Here is a 20707-nt window from a genome sequence, read left to right as displayed (position 1 = left end):
CCAGGACAGGGATTGGCCACAAAGAGAGCCTATCACAGAGGGGACAAACAATCACATATCATCTAAAAGGTGAGACTATAGAGATAACCTATAAGATAAAGATGGGGAGCTAGAGATGACCAGGACGGTGTATTAATTTGCAAGCCAGTCTCAGTTGCATGCCTAGGAGCCCATAAGCTCTCTCCCGCTTTCCTCTGGGTCTTTATGAGATGCAAATACAGCAGCTAAGGTATGGACAGGAAAACCAAATATTGACTTTTAGCTTGCCCTCTCCCCTAACATGTTATTATCTCTGTCTGATTAGACCCAGACCTAGCAATGATGGATGGGAGACAGATACTGTTTATACAGTATATACAGTATCTCTCAATTATTCTCTCTGACGTCATTACATCAAAAGCCACTTAGCTAATATGCTTCTCTAGAGTAACATGGGATGGCAAAGTGACAATCTTCAGACCTTATGAAATGTTGTTGTCAACCACAAACTGGTTATGGAAACGCTGTTGGGTAACAGTTAGAATGTCTGTTGATGGATGCACTGTAAAATAAAAAATCTAGTTGTTTCAGTTAAGTATTGGTATTTTATTACAATCCCCATTAGCTGCAGCAAAAGCAGCAGCTACTCTTCCTGGGGTCCAAACAAAACATGACACAATACAGAACATTAATAGACAAGAACAGCTCAAGTACAGACCTACATCAATTAAAATGTTTTTTGTTTTTTTTACAAAAAAGGGAGACTTAGCCAACATCAATTCCAATACATACACAAACTATCTAGGTCGAATAGGGGAGATGTCACGTTCCTGACCTGTTTTCTGTTGTTTTGTATGTGTGTGATGGTCAGGGCGTGAGTTTTGGGTGGGCATTCTATGTTGTGTGTTTCTATGTTGGTTTAGGGTTGCCTGGTATGGCTCTTAATTAGAGGCAGGTGTTTTGCGTTCCTCTAATTAAGAGTCATATTTAGGTAGGTTGTTTCACTGTGTTCGTTGTGGGTGGTTGTTACCTGTCTCCTGTGTCGTCGATGTATGTACCATACGGGACTGTTTGGTTGTTCGTTCGTTTTGATGTAGTCTGTTCCTGTCCGTGAGTTTTACGTTTTAGTTATGTAAGTTCATGTTCAGGTTTTCGTCTACGTCGTTTTCTTGTTTTGTAATTTTGTAAGTGTTTTGTTTTCGTGTGCCGTCGTGTCAAATAAAGAGATGGCATATTTCCCTAATGCTGCGTATTGGTCCACTGATCCTTCTCTCCTCTCCTCATCTGAGGAAGAGGAGGACAACAGCCCTTACAGAATCACCCACCAACCTAGGACCAAGCGGCAAGGGAATGCTCAACAGAGCAACCAGGACTTCTGGACTTGGGAGGAGATCCTGGACGGTAGAGGACCCTGGGCTCAGCCAGGGGAATATCGCCGTCCCAAGGCGGAGTTGGAAGCAGCGAAGGCTGAGAGGCGCTGGTATGAGGAGGCAGCGCGGCGACGCGGTTGGGAGCCCGTGAGTCAGACCCAAACATTTCTTGGGGGGGGGCACACGAGGAGTGTGGCAAAGCCGGGTAGGATACCTGAGCCAACTCCCCGTGCTTACCGTGGAGGTAGAAGGCGTCGTACTGGTAAGACACCGTGTTATGCGGTAAAGCGCACGGTGTCCCCAGTACGCGTGCTTAGCCCAGTGCGGGCTATTCCACCTTGCCGCACTGGGAGGGCTAAGTTGGGCATCGAGCTGGATGTCATGAAGCCGGCCCAACGCATCTGGCCACCAGTGCGTCTCCTCGGGCCGGCATACATGGCACCAGCCTTATGAATGGTGTCCCCGGTTTGCCAGTATAGCCCAGTGCGGGCTATTCCACCTCGCCGCACTGGCAGGGCTACGGGCACCATTCAACCTGGTAAGGTTGGGCAGGCTCGGTGCTCAAGAGCACGTGTCCTCCTTCACGGTCCGGTATATCCGGTGCCACCTCCAAGTACCAGTCCACCGGTGGCAGCCCCCCGCACCAGGCTGTCTCTCCGGGTTCTCTCTCCAGCTGCTCCCACCTGTCCAGCGCTGTCAGAGTTTTCCTCCTCTCCAGCGCAGCCAGTGCCTATACCACGCACCAGGCCTACTGTGCGCCTCAGCAGGGCAGAGTCGGCCGTCTGCCCAACGCCTTCTGCACTGCCTGTCTGCCCAGCGCCGTCTGAGCCATCTGTCTGCCCAGCGCCGTCTGAGCCATCTGTCTGCCCAGCGCCGTCTGAGCCATCTGTCTGCCCAGCGCCGTCGGAGCCATCTGTCTGCCCAGCGCCGTCTGAGCCCGTCTGCCCAGCGGCGCCTGAACTGCCCGTCTGCCCAGCGGCGCCTGAACTGCCCGTCTGCCCAGCGGCACCTGAACTGCCCGTCTGCCCAGCGGCGCCTGAACTGCCCGTCTGCCATGAGCCTACAGAGCCTTCCGCCAGACCGGATCAGCCAGAGCCTTCCGCCAGACCGGATCAGCCAGAGCCTTCCGCCAGACCGGATCAGCCAGAGCCTTCCGCCAGACCGGATCAGCCAGAGCCTTCCGCCAGACCGGATCAGCCAGAGCCTTCCGCCAGACCGGATCAGCCAGAGCCTTCCGCCAGACCGGATCAGCCAGAGCCTTCCGCCAGCCAGGACCTGCCAGAGCCTTCCGCCAGCCAGGACCTGCCAGAGCCGTCCAGCCAGGACCTGCCAGAGCCGTCCAGCCAGGACCTGCCAGAGCCGTCCAGCCAGGACCTGCCAGGGTTCCTCAGCCAGGACCTGCCAGAGTCCCTCAGCCAGGACCTGCCAGAGTCCCTCAGCCAGGACCTGCCAGAGTCCCTCAGCCAGGACCTGCCAGAGTCCCTCAGCCAGGACCTGCCAGAGTCCCTCAGCCAGGACCTGCCAGAGTCCCTCAGCCAGGACCTGCCAGAGTCCCTCAGCCAGGACCTGCCAGAGTCCCTCAGCCAGGATCTGCCAGAGTCCCTCAGCCAGGATCTGCCAGAGTCTCTCAGCCGGGACCTGCCGCCCCTTATCCCGGTGCTGCCCCTTGTCCCGGTGCTGCCCCTTGTCCCGGTGCTGCCCCTTATCCCGGTGCTGCCCCTTGTCCCGGTGCTGCCCCTTGTCCCGGTGCTGCCCCTTGTCCCGGTGCTGCCCCTTGTCCCGGTGCTGCCCCTTGTCCCGGTGCTGTCCCTTATCCCGGTGCTGTCCCTTATCCCGGTGCTGTCCCTTATCCCGGTGCTGTCCCTTATCCCGGTGCTGCCCCTTGTCCCGGTGCTGCCCCTTGTCCCGGTGCTGCCCCTTGTCCCGGTGCTGCCCCTTATCCCGGTGTTGGCTGTTCATTTAGGGGATGTTAGTTTGAGGGTGGTCATTGGGAGGGGAGTACAGAAGCGGGGAGTGACTATGGTGGTGTGGGGACAGCGTCCTGAGCCACCACCGTGGTCAGATGCCCACCCAGACCCTCCCCTGGACTTTGTGCTGGTGCGCCCGGCGTTCGCACCTTGAGGGGGGGGTTCTGTCACGTTCCTGACCTGTTTTCTGTTGTTTTGTATGTGTGTGATGGTCAGGGCGTGAGTTTTGGGTGGGCATTCTATGTTGTGTGTTTCTATGTTGGTTTAGGGTTGCCTGGTATGGCTCTTAATTAGAGGCAGGTGTTTTGCGTTCCTCTAATTAAGAGTCATATTTAGGTAGGTTGTTTCACTGTGTTCGTTGTGGGTGGTTGTTACCTGTCTCCTGTGTCGTCGATGTATGTACCATACGGGACTGTTTGGTTGTTCGTTCGTTTTGATGTAGTCTGTTCCTGTCCGTGAGTTTTACGTTTTAGTTATGTAAGTTCATGTTCAGGTTTTCGTCTACGTCGTTTTCTTGTTTTGTAATTTTGTAAGTGTTTTGTTTTCGTGTGCCGTCGTGTCAAATAAAGAGATGGCATATTTCCCTAATGCTGCGTATTGGTCCACTGATCCTTCTCTCCTCTCCTCATCTGAGGAAGAGGAGGACAACAGCCCTTACAGGAGAGGTGTTGAAACCAGGTTTGCTGTTCATTTGAGCAATATGAGATGGAACAGTTCCATGCAATAATGGGTCTATATAATACTGTATGCTTTCTTGAATTTGTTCTGGATTTGGGGACTGTGAAAAGACCCCTGGTGACATGTCTGGTGGGGGTAAATGTGTCTGTCAGAGCTTTGTGTAAGTTGAGTATGCAAACCTTTTGGGATTTTCAACACATTCATGTTTCTTTTAAAAATAAGTGATGCAGCCAGTCTCTCCTCAACTCATAGCCAAGAGAGACTGGCTGCATAGTGTTTATATCAGCCCTCCTTACACTACCGTTCAAACCGGTAAGTGTATATCAGCCCTCTGATTACAAATTTAGAGCAAGACGTGCTGCTCTGTTCTGGGAAAGCTGTATCTTAACTAGATCTTTCCTTGCAGCACTCGACCACACGACTGGACAATAATCAAGAAATGACTCAAACTAGAGGCTGCAGAACTTGCTTTTTGGAATGTGGTGTCAAAAAAGCAGAGAATCTCTTTTTTTAAAGACAGACCTCTCCCCATCTTTACATCCATTGAATCTATTTGTTTTTACCATTACAGTTTACAATCTAAGGTAACACAACGTAATTTAGTCTCTTCAACTTGTTCAACAGCCACACCATTCATTACCAGATTCAGCTGAGGTCTAGAACTTAAGGAATGATTTGTACCAAATACAATGCTCTTAGTTTTAGATATTCTTAGGACCCATTTATTAATGGCCACCCATTCCAAAACAGACTGCAACTATTTGTTAAGGGTTTCAGTGACTTCATTAGCTGTGGTTGCTGATGTATATATGGTTGAATCATCAGCATACTTGGACACACATGCTTTGTTTAATGCCAGAGGCAGGTCATTCGTAAAAATAGAAAAGAGTAGAGGGCCTACAGAGCTGCCCTGCGGTACACCACACTTTACATGTTTAACATTAGAGAGGTGTCCATTAAAGAAAACCATTTGAGTTCTATTAGATATAGCTCTGAATCCACAATATGGCAAAGGCTTAATATCAAATTGTTAATTTGTTTACAGAGAAATAGTATTGTATTTGCTCAAACACAATTTTTTCCAAATGTTTTCTATGAGCTGGCAGCAAGCTTATAGGTCTGCTGTTAGAACCAGTAAAGGCTGCTTTGGCTCTCTTGGGTAACGGAATGACTTTGGCTTCCCTCCAGGCCTGAGGACAAATACTTTCCTCTAGGCTCAGATTAAAGATATGACATTTAGGAGTGGCTATAGAGTCAGCTACCATCCTCAGTAGCTTTCCATCTAAGTTGTCTGTCATGCTGGTATGAAGGGATCGGGCGACAGGTGCAGGAATGCGTAATAGAGGTTTTTATTTTCCCAAATGACAGCGTTCCATGTAAAGGCACGGGGACGAAGACCAAACAAACACGTATACAAAACACAGGGTTGAAACCCAAACAAAAGAGCGAGGAGTACCTCGAATAAATAACACTAGCGCACAATGATTATCACACACGGTACGAGACCCGTAATCTTCTGGCACTCCACAATGGCACGAACGCCAAAACATAGCACAGGTACTCACACGACCAACGGACATTGTAACAATAACTGACAGCCCAATGGTGAAAAGGGCACATTTATACAAATACAATCAGTTGAAATGGGGACCAGGTGTGCGCAAGTTCCGGAGGGATCCGTGACATTGTCAATGCCAGGAAGTTTAAAGTAACTGGTTCCACATCTTTTTCTTACTCAACTTTTCGGTCAGTGTTACCTGAATAAAAACAACGTGTTGGCTCAAACTTGTTTTTGCTCAATTTGTCTGATATGTTCATTCAACTAGAAATTATTATTTGGGCAAATTTACCCCCCAAAAATGTCTGTGAAACACATACTGCTTTTAACATACAAAGAGTTCCAACTACATATTTCACACACGTTGACATTGTGCATGTCCATTAATACAGTAATTAGTATTCAACATGTCCTCAGCTGGGATTTGAACTCACAACCTCTTGGTTCACAGCGTTCTAATCTTCCTGCTATGCCACCATGTCAGTCTCAATAACTAATTTCAGCTGTATTGCTACACTTTGCACTTTGAAATAAATCTGTTAAAAGTAGTCAAAACTATTTGATTTATGAAGGAGTAACATTAAAGCAGAGTAATATTTCCTGCCAACATTAGACAATTATACAGAAAAACCTAAAATTGCTTAAATAAATAAATCAATGCAATGATGTGAGAATTGTCAGATGAACTGATAATTAACACAGACATGGTGGCATAGCAGCAAGATCAGAACGACATCAATCAAGAGATTGTGAGTACAAATAATAATAATAACTGTATAAATTAACATGCAAGCTGTAAGTTAAAAACAATGTATGTTAAAAGTGCTGTGTGTGTAATTAGATCCACAGACTTATTTTTAGGTAAAATGCCATAAATAATACTTTCTAGTTGAATGAACATGAGCCTAATAGAGCGAACACATGCTTTTAAGTTTGTGACAACTAAAAATGTAAAGTTCTGGTAACACTTTGACTGAAAAGTTGCGTAAACTAAAACAAGTCTGTGGAACCAGTTACTTAATAATAATTTAGTTGACACAACTATACTCAAATGCCTACAAACTGCTATTTTGTCAAGGCGAAATACGCTTCCTGTTATAGCCAGTAATAGAAATCAAGAGAATTTACCAGATAGTGAAGGTGGTCCTGTGTGACTCAGTTAAACATGGTGCTCCCAACGCCAGGAATGTGGGTTCGTTTCCTGGGGCAACCAATACGTAAAAATGTATGCACACACAACTTTGGGCACTTTGGACCAAAGCGTCTGCTAAATGGCCCATATTATATTAGTAAGTCACTCACATGTGGGTGATTTTCTTCAGGTTATAGAATGAATGCCTCTCCAGCCTCTTCAGCGTCAGATCCACTGATATATATCTGAAGAAAAAAAACAATACTTCAATAAGGCCAATCTACTGTCTGTGGACTCCATTCTAATGGTCACACATGTCCACTCTACTGTCTGTGGACTCCATTCTAATGGTCACACATGTCCAATCTACTGTCTGTGGACTCCATTCTAATGGTCACACATGTCCAATCTACTGTCTGTGGACTCCATTCTAATGGTCACACATGTCCAATCTACTGTCTGTGGACTCCATTCTAATGGTCACACAAGTCCAATCTACTGTCTGTGGACTCCATTCTAATGGTCACACATGTCCAATCTACTGTCTGTGGACTCCATTCTAATGGTCACACATGTCCAATCTACTGTCTGTGGACTCCATTCTAATGGTCACACATGTCCACTCTACTGTCTGTGGACTCCATTCTAATGGTCACACATGTCCAATCTACTGTCTGTGGACTCCATTCTAATGGTCACACATGTCCAATCTACTGTCTGTGGACTCCATTCTAATGGTCACACAAGTCCAATCTACTCAACTACCCACCTCTCACATAGCCTCTAAATACAATCAATTAACAGGTATGTACAGTATGCAACACTTTCACCTTAGTCATCAGTGTCCGTTTCATGTGTGTCAGTTTCATGTGTTACTGAGTAACTAGTGTGTCGTTAGCGTGATTTAATGGCATATAAAATAGAGACTATTTGCCAATATAGAAGCACCGGGCTGCTATGTACTGGCTGAGGCAGAAGAAAATAATAATCTTCTTTGCTTTCTCTCTCTTTCCTCGTAGCTGACTTGGACATTGCCATTGGCCTCACAGGCTGAGATCAAGGCTTGGCAGAATGTTTATTTTCAGAATAAGTGTTTAAAAAAATAACTTGGTTTCTCATTTCCATCTTGCGTTTAAGCGTTTTAGCTTGGTGATAGCCCTTTCCACCTTTATGTACCTAGTGTATATTTTACCACATCAACTAAACCAGGGGTAGGCAACTAGATTCAGCCTCGGCAGGAACATACTGTAATGATAAACATGTGTACACTGCAAATTGACCACAACTAAGCCCCAAAAAAAGAGATTGAAATTATTGTTATTTTCAAATACATACTTTGATTAAAATTCAGACACGGTCTATTATTTTTATTTTGTTTCATACTTGGGAACAGATGTTCAAAATTATTTTCAGCTGAATTTCTGTTGATTTTACAGTCTTTTTTGACCAAAAACTAAAATCCTAAAAAAACACCAATCCATAGAACAGTTGTACTGGAATACCTTGGGGATGCCTAGGCCCTTGTGGTGGGAATGCCCACATTCCTATTCTAGGATGGCATTAACATTAACTTAGCAGACAGCAGTGATACCAAACAGAAAACAGATCAGACCGACCGACCGACCGACCGACCGACCGACCGACCGACCGACCGACCGACCGACCGACCGACAGACCGACCGACAGACAGACAGACAGACAGACAGACAGACAGACAGACAGACAGACAGACAGACAGACAGACAGACAGACGGAGGCTTGGATCTGATGTTTTTCCCCCTCTTTGGAGAATAAGAGACATGCAACAGGTGGTTTAGTAAGTCGCTGGAATTTAAATATAGCTTTATAGAGCTTTGTGTCTTTAACAAGAAACATGTGATCCTACTGATGATGAAAAAGGAAAGAGACGAGAGAGGGGGGAAGAGAGAAGAGAGTGAGAGGAGAGAGCGATAGAGAGAAGGAAGAGAAAAGAGAGAGATAGAGAGAGTAGGAAAGAGGGGAAGAGAGAGAGAAGAGTGAGGGGGAAGAGAGGAAAGAGGGGAAGAGAGAGAGAAGAGAGAGGGGGAAGTGAGGAGAGAGAGATAGAGAGTGGTGAAAACAGAAGAGAGAGAGAGGAAGAGAGGAGCGACAGAGAGAAGAGAGAGGTGGGGAAGAGATAAGAGAGAGGTGGGGGAGAGAAGCGAGAGAGGGGGGGAAGAGAGAAGAGAACTAGAGAGAGAAAGAGAAGAAGGGGAGATAAGAGGAGAAGAGAGAAGAGAGAGGGGGAGAGAAAGAGAAGAGGAGAGAAGAGATATGGGGGAGAGAAAGAGGAGGGGAGAAGAGAGAAGAGAGAGGGGGGAGAGAGAGAAGAGAGAGGGGGGAGAGAGAGAAGAGAAAGGGGGAGAGAAAGAGAAGAGAGAAGAGTGAGAGGGGGAGAGAAGAGAAGAGAAGAAGAGAGAGAAGAGAGAGGGGGAGAGAGAAGAGAGAAGAGAGAGAAGAGAAGAGGAGAAGAGAGAAGGGGGAGAGAGAAGAGAGGAGAAGAGAGAAGCGAGAGAAGAGAAGAGAAGAAGAGAGAGAAGAGAAGAGAAGAGAGAAGAGAAGAGAAGGAGAGAGAGGAGAGAGAGAGGAGAGAAGAGGAGAAGAGAGAGGAGAAGAGAAGAGGGGGGAGAGAAGAGGGGGGAGAGAAGAGAGAGGGGGAGAGAGAAGAGAAGAGGGGGGAGAGAGAGCAAAGGTTGGGAATAACAGTGAGAAACAAGTGTATCATCCTGATGATTGTGTTATTCACGGGAATTTAAATGCAAAGCTTCAGGACTTTAACGAGAAGCTGGTGAATGTGATCGTGCTGATTGTGATTCACTCACATCCTTGATATGTTTACCAGGTTGGAGAAGACATCTCCTGGCACTGATTTCAGACGCGTCTCCAGAAGCCATCTGGAAGAGAAGATAGAGGATTACGTTTACAGATCAACATAAAGTTTACAGATTTATGTACAATTTACTGATTTATGTACAGTTTACTGATTTATGTAAAGTGTACAGATCAACATGTAGTTGTTTGAACTCCATTCATAAGAAAAGCATTGTACCTTCCTCCTCCAGAGTCTCTATCATATCTGTAACAACTGATAAGATATATACCCATTTCGGACAGTTATGCATTCTGTACTAATTTATCCAAATCCCTGGATGTAATGTTGAGATCTTGAGGTCTCCTTGTGCTGGTTTAGTTCAGTCAGTGTGCAGGGGTTACATGCCTGCCGTGGAGACACTCATCCACCTTACAGTGTGTAAGGTCAACTGTGCATGCTGCAAATCTTAGAGTTGAAAACAGACCCAGAATCACTGAAGACATGGATTCCTCTAGGAGTTGAAAAGCAGACCCAGAATCACTGAAGACATGGATTCCTCTAGGAGTTGAAAAGCACACCCAGAATCACTGAGGACATGGATTCCTCTAGGAGTTGGAAAGCAGACCCAGAATCACTGAGGACATGGATTCCTCTAGGAGTTGGAAAACAGACCCAGAATCACTGAAGACATGGATTCCTCTAGGAGTTGGAAAGCAGACCCAGAATCACTGAGGACATGGATTCCTCTAGGAGTTGAAAAGCAGACCCAGAATCACTGAGGACATGGATTCCTCTAGGAGTTGAAAAGCAGACCCAGAATCACTGAGGACAGGGGTGTCAAACTAATTTTGCCCCGGAGGCAGAAATCAATCTTCATCGAGAAAATGTGCTAATAATAGTCCCCTATCAATAGTTTGGGGAATTTTCAATGTTCCCTGACTGTCTAAATCAAATCAAAATGTTATTTGTCACATGTGCCGAGTACAACAGATGTAGACCTTTCAGTGAAATGCTTACTTACAAGCCCTTAACCAACAACGCAGTTAAGAAAAATACCTAACAAAGTAAGAATTAAAAGTAACAAATAATCTAGCTTTCATTTCGGTGATTGTTAGCGAACTGGACACAGTCAATAAACGTGATTGTTAGCGAGCTGGACACAGTCAATAAACAGTATGAATGTAGGTACATTATCAGTTGTCACAGTTTGGATTTGGTTTTAGTTATTATATTGAGTTAGCCCCCCCTTCCAAAAAAAGCTATAAAAAGGAGAGCTGTAGAGATGGACTGGAGACAAAGAGAGGGCAAGTGAGGGTATGAGGCACTCAACAGCCTATCCATTGCTTTCACAATTGTTGGTAATTTGGTATTACACATTAGCTATCGAATCGAACAAAATCCTCAACTTACAGCGTCGGCCAGGTCAGCTCTGACCCAACATTGATAGGTGGATATATTTCTGGTAACTAGGTTCTCTCTCCATGCAGTGCATTGCTGTCTGGATGAAATAACTCTTTGAAGTGTATGGTGTAAACCCTGTCATAGGAACATGAAGGGAAAACGCCGGTGCTGAGTGTGTAGGAGTGGACCTGGACCTAACCTCTCAGCCCTGAGCCAAACCAAACAAGGTCTGGCCCTGCTAACGTACATCTACGGCCTGGGGGCTAGCGGGAACATAAAAACGCTTGAGTTATAATGGTTTATTACTAGAAATCACCACTGGTGATATTGTTATGAATATCAATCCATACGTGTTTTTTGTTGTTGCCGGGGGGGGGGGCGACGACGACAATAGTTAATCGTAGTAGAGGTAGTTGAGATAGCTGTTGGACCTAGTATAAGTTTCAGCCAATGAAAAGGGAGAGATCCACTTTAGACTTCTGACTCAGTAAAGGAGCAGCATACTCCATGGAGCTGCTTCACTGTGTCTGCACGGGAACACCTGCATTTCTCCGCATTGAAGGAACTAAAAGTATTTGGTTTTAAATATACTTAAGTATCAAAAGTAAATGTCATTGCAAAAATGTACTTGAGTATCTATAGTAAAATTAAAAGTATAAATCATTTCAAATTCCTTATATTAAGCAAACCAGGCTGCACCATTTTCTTGTTTTTTGAATTCAGGGATAGCCAGGGACACATGTCAACACTCAAACATAATTTACAAAGGAAGTTTTTGTGTTTAGTGAGTCCGCCAGATCAGAGGCAGTAGGGATGACCAGGCATGTTGTCTTGATAAGTGTGTGAATTTTCCTGTCCTGCTAAGCATTGAAAATGTAACGAGTACTTTTGGGTGTCAGGGAAAATGTATGGAGTAAAAAGTACATTATTTTCTTTTGGATTGTAATGAAGTAAAAGTAAAAGTCGTCAAAAAAATAAATAGTAAAGTAAAGTACAGATCAACCCCAAAAACTACTTAAGTATTACTTTAAAGTATTTTTTACTTATTAAACACCACTGCTAATACAGAGCTGAGAGCTGGCAGTTAGTCAGGTGATTGGTCAGTGGTAGAGTAGTACGTGGCAGCTCTTTGATGAATTCCAACAGAGGGACACAGAACAGACCTATGTCACCATACACCATCACGCTGTTGGGCCATTACCGCACACACAAACACAAACACACACACACACACACACACACACACACACCACTCTGGCACACCCATCTACACATCCACTCACAAAGATACGGTACGCACTACAAGAAATTAAATTGCCATATCTATTTTCCTTACACACTGAGCTGATATGTCACGTTCGTCGTTGGGATAAAGAGAGGAGGACCAAGATGCAGCGTGGTGAGTATTCATTTTAATAGAATACTTGAACAAAACCAAACCAAAACAAAAAAAACAACAAACAAACGACGACGACGACGACGACGACGACGACGACGACGACGACGACGACGACGACGACGACGACGACGACGACACAGTCCCGTAACGTGAACACAGAAACACAGTAACAGGAACAATAACCCACAACCCACAATACAAAACAGGCTACCTAAATATGGCTCCCAATCAGAGACAACGACAAACACCTGCCTCCGATTGAGAACCATATCAGGCCAAACACATAGAAATAGACAAACAACAAAGAATGCCCACTCATGTCACACCCTGACCAAACAAAACATAGAAACATACAAAACAAACTATGGTCAGGGCGTGACATGATATGTCAACCTTGTGTATGTAACCAGAGAGAGAGAAAGAGAGACAGAGACAGAGACAGAGACAGAGACAGAGACAGAGACAGAGAGAGAGAGAGAGAGAGAGAGAGAGAGAGAGAGAGAGAGAGAGAGAGCGAGAGCGAGAGAGAGACACAGAGAGAGAGACACAGAGAGAGAGACACAGAGAGAGAGAGAGACAGAGAGAGAGAGAGAGAGAGAGACAGAGAGAGAGAGACAGAGAGAGAGAGAGAGACACAGAGAGAACAAATCATTCAAATAAAATGTTATTTGTCAAATGCTTGTTAAACAGCAGGTGTAGACTAATAGTGAAATGCCTACTTACAGGCCCTTCCCAACAATACAGAGAGAAAGACAATTGAGAAATAATAGAAAAGTAAAACACATAATAATAATACAAAATTAGTAACTTGGCTATATACACAGGTTACTAGTACCGACTCGATGTGCAGAGGTACGATGTAATTGAGGTGCACTGTCGGTCAGAAGTTTTAGAACACCTTCTCATTCAAGGGTTTTTCTTCATTTTTACTATTTTCTACATTGTAGAATAATAGTGAAGACATCAAAACTATGAAATAACACATATGGAATCATGTAGTAACCAAAAAAAGGTTAAACAAATCAAAATATATTTTATATTTGACATTCTTCAACGTGTCACCCTTGATGACAGCTTTGCACACTCTTGGCATTTTCTCAACCAGCTTCATGAGGTAGTCACCTGGAAAGCATTTCAGTTAACAGGTGTGCTTCCATAAAAGTTAATTTGTGGAATTGATTTCCTTCTTAATGCATTTGAGCCATTCAGTTGTGTTGTGACAAGGCAGGGGGGATACAGAAGATAGCCCTATTTGGTAAAAGATCAAGTCCATATTATGGCAAGAACAGCTCAAATAAGCAAAGAGAAATGACAGTCCATCATTAATTTAAGACTAAAGGTCAGTCAACACAGAAAATGTCAAGAACTTTGAACGTTTCTTCAAGTGCAGTCGCAAAAACCATCGAGTACTATGATGAAACTGGCTCTCATGAGGACCGCTACAGTAATGGAAGACCCAGAGTTACCTCTGCTGCAGAGGTATAGTTACCAGCCTCAGAAATTGCAGCCCAAATAAATGCTTCACATAGTTCAAGTAACAGACACATCTCAATATCAACTGTTCAGAGGAGACTGTTTGAATCAGGCCTTCATGGTCGAATTGCTGCAAAAACCCTTGAATGAGTAGGTGTTGTAAAACGTTTGACCGGTAGTGTAGATACGTACAAAAAACTAGGAATAGAGTGATAGATAGTAAACACTAGCAGCAGCGTATGTGATGAGACAAAAAAAGTTAGTTCAAAAAGATTCAATGCAGATAGTTAAATAATTAACCAAATAGCTACCCAGATTAACTATTTAGAATTGTTATGGCTTGGGGGTGGAAGCAGTTCCGGGTCCTGTAGATCCAGACTTGCCTTGCGCTAGCAGAGAGAAGAGTCTATGACTTGGGTAGCTGGAGTCTTAGACAATTTTTAGGGCCTTTCTCTGAGGTCCTGGATGGCAGGGAGCTCGGCTCCAGTGATGTACTGTGTCGTATGCACTACCCTCTGTAGCGCCTTGCGGTCGGATGCCGAGCAGTTCCCATACCAGGCGGTGATGCAACCAGTCAGGATGCTCTTAATGGTGCATCTGTAGAACCTTTTGAGGATGTGAGGACCCGTGCTGAATCTTTTCAGCCTTCTGAGGGGGAAGAGGTGTTGTCGTGCCTTCTTCACGACTGTGTCGGTATGTTTACACCATGATAGATTCTTAGTGATGTGGACACAGAGGAAGTTGAAGCTCTCGACCCGCTCTACTACAGCCCTGTCGATGTAGATGGGGGTGTACTCAGCCTTCCGTTTGCTGTATTCCACGATCAGCTCCTTTGCCCACGCAGTCGTGGGTTAACAGGGAGTACAGTAGGGGACTAAACACGCACCCCTGAGGGGCACCGTGTTGAGAGTCAACTTGTCGGATGTGTTGTTGCCTACCCTCACCACCTGGGGGCTGCCCGTCAGGAAGTCCAGCTGCAGAGGGTGTTCAGTCCCAGGGTCCTTAGCTTAGTGATGAGCTTTGAGGGCACTATTGTGTTGAATGCTGAGCAGTAGTCAATGAACAGCATTCTCACATAGGTATTCCTCTTCTCCAGGTAGGAAAGGGTAGTGTAGAGTACAATAGAGATTGCGCCATCTGTGGATCTGTTGGGGCGGTATGCAAATTGGAGTGGGTCTCGGGTTTCTGGAATAATGGTGTTGATGTGAGGCATGACCGGCCCTTCAAAGATATAGATGTGAGTGTCATTTAGAAAGGTTACCTTGGACTTCTTGGGCACAGGGACTATGGTAGTCTGCTTGTGAAACACACACACACACACACACACACACACACACACACACACACACACACACACACACACACACACACACACACACACACACACACACACACACACACACACACACACACACACACACACACACACACACACACACACACACACACACACACACACACACACACACACACACACACACACACACACACACATACACAGAGAGATATCTAGCCACTGTGTTAACACAAAGAGACAGGGACCTTGGCCCTAGGCTCAGGTTATCTGTGTTCAGCTCCACTGTTGTTCCCCAGTCAGTACAGTACAACACCTTCACACCTCAACTATCAGAACATCCCTAAAATACAGGATGCCAGTTGGCTATTTCGAGCTGGGTTGTTTTAGACTTGAGATATTTTGGGGAGATATTTTTCCTTTTCTTTTGTTTCCTGGTGGGCGCTGGGCAAACTATGTAAGGATGAAGAATGCGGTGGCATCGCGGATGCGTCTGGGCAGATGAATTGGGGCACTGATTGGGGACTAATTCCATGTGATGGGTGTCCTGGGAGAAGAGACGGTGGATGAGGGAGGGGGGAGGTCCGGTTGTAGGGTGGGTAATGGAATGTTCCCAGTAGGTTGAACAAACAGAAGGAGATCGTGCATTATCACACGTGTTAAACCTCTACAGCCGGAGGAGGGCTGTAGACCCACCATGCCCTCTCTGAAGCCTACCCGTGCCCATACACAGATGCCCCAGTCCCTATTGGCCAAGAGAGTACAGAATGCAGCAGCAATTTATGATGAATTTAACCTGATCACGTGACATAATTTTCTATTTTTTTTCATTATAACCAGGAAACCATCTGGGTCCTATTGTGGATGTCTTGAAGCATCCATCACTCTCAGAACCTGATGGCAGTCTCTCCATCATTTTGGGGCTGCAGGTAGCGTAGTGGTTAAAGCATTGGGCCATTACCTGAAATGTTGCTAGATCGAATCCCCGAGCCGACAAGGTGAAAATCTGTCGTTCTGCCCTTGAACAAGGCAGTTAACCCACTGTTCCTAGGCCGTCATTGTAAATAAGAATTTGTTCTTAACTGATTTGCATAGTTAAATAAAGGTTAAATAAAAAATAAATCACAAGAAATCCCATTCCCCCTTAATTCTCAGGGTCCTTTGTTGGCAACCCTGACATCATCGGACATCATGTGTACTTACATACTCCTCATGTTGCCATGTAATGGAGCATACTGAAATAGGTCCTTCCCAACCGAAAAAACTATGTTGATTTCTATTTCTGTAAGCCTACCAGAGTCCTCCTACTCAGTGTTGTGACATCTGCTGCTTGTGAGTGAATCTCCAGACAATGGTACTTTTACAGTCTACTAATAATATTTTTTACAACTTTTACTTCACTACATTCCTAATGAAAATAATGTACTTTTTACTGCATACATTTTCCCTGACACCCAAAAGTACTCATTCAATTTTGAATGCTTAGCAGGACAGGAAAATGGTCCAATTCACTCACTTATCAAGAGAACATCCTGGTCATCCCTACTGCCTCTGATCTAAACACACATGCTTCGTTTGTAAATGATGTCTGAGTGTTGGAGTGTGCCCCTGACTATGCGTAAATGAAAAAAACTAGAAAATCTGTCACGTTCCTGACCTGTTTTCTGTTGTTTTGTATGTGTGTGATGGTCAGGGCGTGAGTTTTGGGTGGGCAGTCTATGTTTGCTGTTTCTATGTTGGTTTTGGGTTGCCTGGTATGGCTCTTAATTAGAGGCAGGTGTTTTGCGTTTTCCTCTAATTGAGAGTCATATTAAGGTAGGTTGTTCTCACTGTTTGTTTGTGGGTGATTGTCGCTGTGTCTGTTGCGCCACAAGGTACTGTCTCGTTCATGCGGTCGTTCCTGTTCATGTGTTCTTCGTTTCATGTAAGTTCGTAGTTTAGGTCTGTCTAGTTCGTTTTGTTATTTTGTATATTTAGTCAAGTGTATTTCGTGTCTGTCTTCGTCTTACAATAAAGTCATTATGTATTCATCACCCGCTGCGCCTTGGTCTACTCACTCACCGAAAGAGAGCCGTTACAAAATCGTGTTTTCTGGTTTGCTTAATATAAGGAATTTGAAAATATTTTTGACTTTTACTAAAGTAGTGTTTTACTGGGTAACTTGAACTTTTAGTTGAGTCATTTTCTATTAAGGTATCTTTACTTTTACTCAAATATGACAATTGGACATTCTTGCTGTTCGCCCTTTGGTTCTCACCTGGGTCAGGACCAGGGTTGTGTCTGAAATGCACCCTGTTCCTGATATAAGTCCAGTCCACTACTTTTGGCAGGAATCCATACGGTCAACAGCAACACACTATAGGAAATAGGGTGCCATTTAAACACGGGGCCCAGAGCCAGAGATCTCCAAATCCTGACTCTTTACCCAGAGAGCAAAGTCTCTCTCTCTCTCTGATAACTTCATAATTTTTCTTCAATGGATGCCTCTGTTTCAAAACGTTTTACACTGTAATTTTCATAGCCTTTCCTGTTCTCATCATCATGTATGTAGGCATATTTACATTTGAGTCATTTAGCAGAGCATCTGCGTACATTTTCATAATGTTCCATCAAAACACACACACTCAAAGCTCCAAGAACCAAGACTGTCTGATAAACAGGCAGGAAAGAGGCCCTTGGCTCACTCAGACAAGATTCGTTACAGGATCAACTCATTACAGAGAAATGTTCCAAGGAGTTTTCTTTGCATCACCCATAGCCTACAAGAGCCATCACAATCGACTAAAATAATTCCTATAGAAAGAAAAAATCCTCACACGCACGCACGCATGCACACACACATGAATCAGATATCAATCCATACAACAAAGGGACATTAAAGTAAACAGATACTTACAGTGTATCTGTGCTTGCAGGAAATGTGGGAATGACATCAATGTCAAAGCAGGAGATCGTGTAGGTGTTCCGTTCTGAGCAATCACAAACAGTGGGGCAGGAGTCGAAGTCAACCAAGGTTTCGATCGGTAACGTGACGAGGGTAAACAGCACACATGTTATCACCTGCAAGCTGTGTCGGTCGTTTTCAGTCATCTCTTTTTAAAAAAAGTATCCCCAATGATGCGCCTATTGATAACTCTGAGATTCTGACGGCTTCCTTCTCACCGGACGCCCGTGGCAAATTGAAGTTGAAACCCGCTACTTTGTTTATGTCATAAACTTCAGCACATGAACTCGTCCTAGCGCGGTTATACTGACGGTTTGAGAGCGCGGTGAGAGGAGATGCTTGAGGATACTCTGCGGGGTGGAGGTGGTCTTGCTTCAGGAGCACAGTTTCACGGTGGACTTCTGAGGCACTCTTGTGTCAGGCAGGAGAATTAAAGATTTTGGATTTTCTTTCACTCGTTTATGGGAATGTATCCTAAAATCCAACTTCCTAACATCATAAAGCTAAATAAAACATAACGTTAAAATCATGAATCGATTTAAAATGTAGGCTTAACAGTGAATTGTGTTGCTAATCAGTATTATTATTCAATTAAACTAGTATATTGTCAAGGTATAATCATTTTTTAGGCTATAGATACCAGCCCTAATACCCTACATAAAGTAAACAAAGTCAATATTGTATTTCATATATTCTGTATTATCAGTAACCCCATAGACAGTTTGGCTGTAATCCAGGGGTGTCAAACTCATTCCAACGAGGGCCTCTGCAGGTTTTTTCCTTTCAATTAAGCCCTAGAAAACAAGGTGTGGGGAGGTCCTTACTAATTAGTGACCTTAATTCATCAATAAAGTGCAAAGGAAGAGCGAAAAACCCGCAGACACTCTGCCCTCTGTGGAATGAGTTTGACACCTGCGCTCTAATCGAAAGAGTAGTCCCAGTGGCGCAAAATACATGTCCCCGAAGGAAGTTTCGGAAAATGTAGTGCTCAAGCATTTTATTCACAAATAATTCCATCACTGCTGTGAGTTTAAAAACTACAACTCCCAACGTCATTGACACGGCGGTAATTTATTTTCCTGTTCTTGGCGGCCAGTTCAAATTGACATACCAGAGAGGAATTGTTTGAGTATAGAACATAAAAAAGAGATAACTGCATAATTCTTCTTCAATGCATGCCTCTGTTTCGAGCTAAAATCAAGATCACGGTCATGGGGACGGGATGCAAACCTCAAACTGTGAGCACAGGTCCTGATGCTGCAGGCATCTCAGAGAAAATGAACCCGCAGGGAAGCACTACAGGCAGGCTAGTATTCTCTTCCCAGAGGGGTATACTACAAAGCAGAATCAATGAGTTAGCCAGCTAACTTTGAGAAAAAAAATATAAATAACTAGAGATGTTCTGGTTCATTAAGAAAAGCTAAACTTAGATATGTGTTTTTGTTTTGTTGAGTCAATTAGACCCATTTCTAGCTCATCTTCCCTCCGTCTCTCTCCCTCTCTGCTAAGAGGAGAATCTGGAGGAGGCAGAGGCTGCGTAGGTCCTCAGGAGCCCGTGTCGCCTCCAGCCTGCACACCAGCGACCTGGAGGCTGGCTATGGGTCAGGTGAGAACGATCATGTCTGTCCTATACAATGTATAATGTCTATGAAGCTTTATACAACGGGTGGGTCTAATCCTGAATGTTGATTGGTTAAAAGGGCACTCCTGCTGGTCTTGTCTATTCCACAAGTTACCACCAGCTAAATCTATGATGTTAAAATGCCTATTTACTCTGTTCCATCTGACTGCTCAACCCACTGTCTTATCAGTCCAGGCAGGGAAGTTATAAACTTGATCTCCTCTATAAAAAGCATCTAGTCAGTTGTCCAACACTATAAGCAACTGTACCCGTACACCTTGCTCCTCTGTCAGATGGTCAAGAGATGGTGGTGGGCTACAGTTATAAAACAGTTAGTTTATTACATATCTGTGTAGGTTTGTGTAGAGGGCCAGCGCTTCGACCCCACGTCTCTCCTGAAGGTCTGTGGGAGCTCTGGGTCTGCTGGAGGAGGAGATAGGAGGAGGGCTCGATCGGCTACAGTCCGCTTCAGAGACCCCAGCCTGCCAGACGAGGATGTAAGACCTGTCAAAGCTATGCTATCTCTAAAATGTTCAATAATTGTAGTGCAGTTAGAGACTATAACCAGTAGAGGGCCCTTTGGGTCCATTTTCACAGTGACAGTTTAAAACAGTTATGCCTGTGTAATAACAGCGTTATTCAGTCCTTGTTGATGTTTCAAGTAGTGATTGTACTCCCTGTGCCCCTCACCTCCTTCTCAGGTCCACGTCCTGCACCAGTCATTCAGAGACCTGCGCAGTGACCAGCTGAGACTGGGAGATAACATGGACAGAGATCCTCAGGAGGAACAGGTAGACTATGTGCAAATATGTTGTGTGTGTATTCATTCATTCATTAATTTCTACTTTTCTCTTTCTAAGGTCTGAGTCATGGAGAATCACTCAAAGCACCTGTCGACTTCAGAGACAGGACTCAGTGAGTTATTTACATCACTTTAAATACTTTACTTCCACATTCCAGTTCTAACCTTAGCAGCTGCACTCTGAAGATGAAAGCTTTGTGCTGTAACCTACAGTGACTTTCTCCCCCCCCAGGTGTCGCCTCATGTGGAGAAGTGTCTG

General features: G+C 44.6%; 1 protein-coding gene across 1 annotated transcript in view; it reads right to left on the bottom strand.

The window, feature by feature from the left end:
• The window catches only part of LOC139582554 (thyrotropin receptor-like), a 58547-nt gene extending 40228 nt beyond the window's left edge, over nt 1–18319 (bottom strand). Inside the window, exons 1-3 of the mRNA XM_071412648.1 lie at nt 17978–18319; nt 9525–9596; nt 6855–6929 (exon numbers count right to left, since the gene is read on the bottom strand). Of these exons, the coding sequence (XP_071268749.1) occupies nt 6855–6929; nt 9525–9596; nt 17978–18171 (341 nt within the window). The 5' untranslated portion in view covers nt 18172–18319. The remainder of the gene's footprint in view (nt 1–6854; nt 6930–9524; nt 9597–17977) is intronic.
• Between the last annotated feature and the right edge of the window lie 2388 nt (nt 18320–20707).

This window comes from Salvelinus alpinus, chromosome 8 (assembly GCF_045679555.1).
Source record: "Salvelinus alpinus chromosome 8, SLU_Salpinus.1, whole genome shotgun sequence".
Classification (NCBI taxonomy): Eukaryota; Metazoa; Chordata; class Actinopteri; order Salmoniformes; family Salmonidae; genus Salvelinus; species Salvelinus alpinus.
This window is presented reverse-complemented; position numbering and strand designations above follow the sequence as displayed.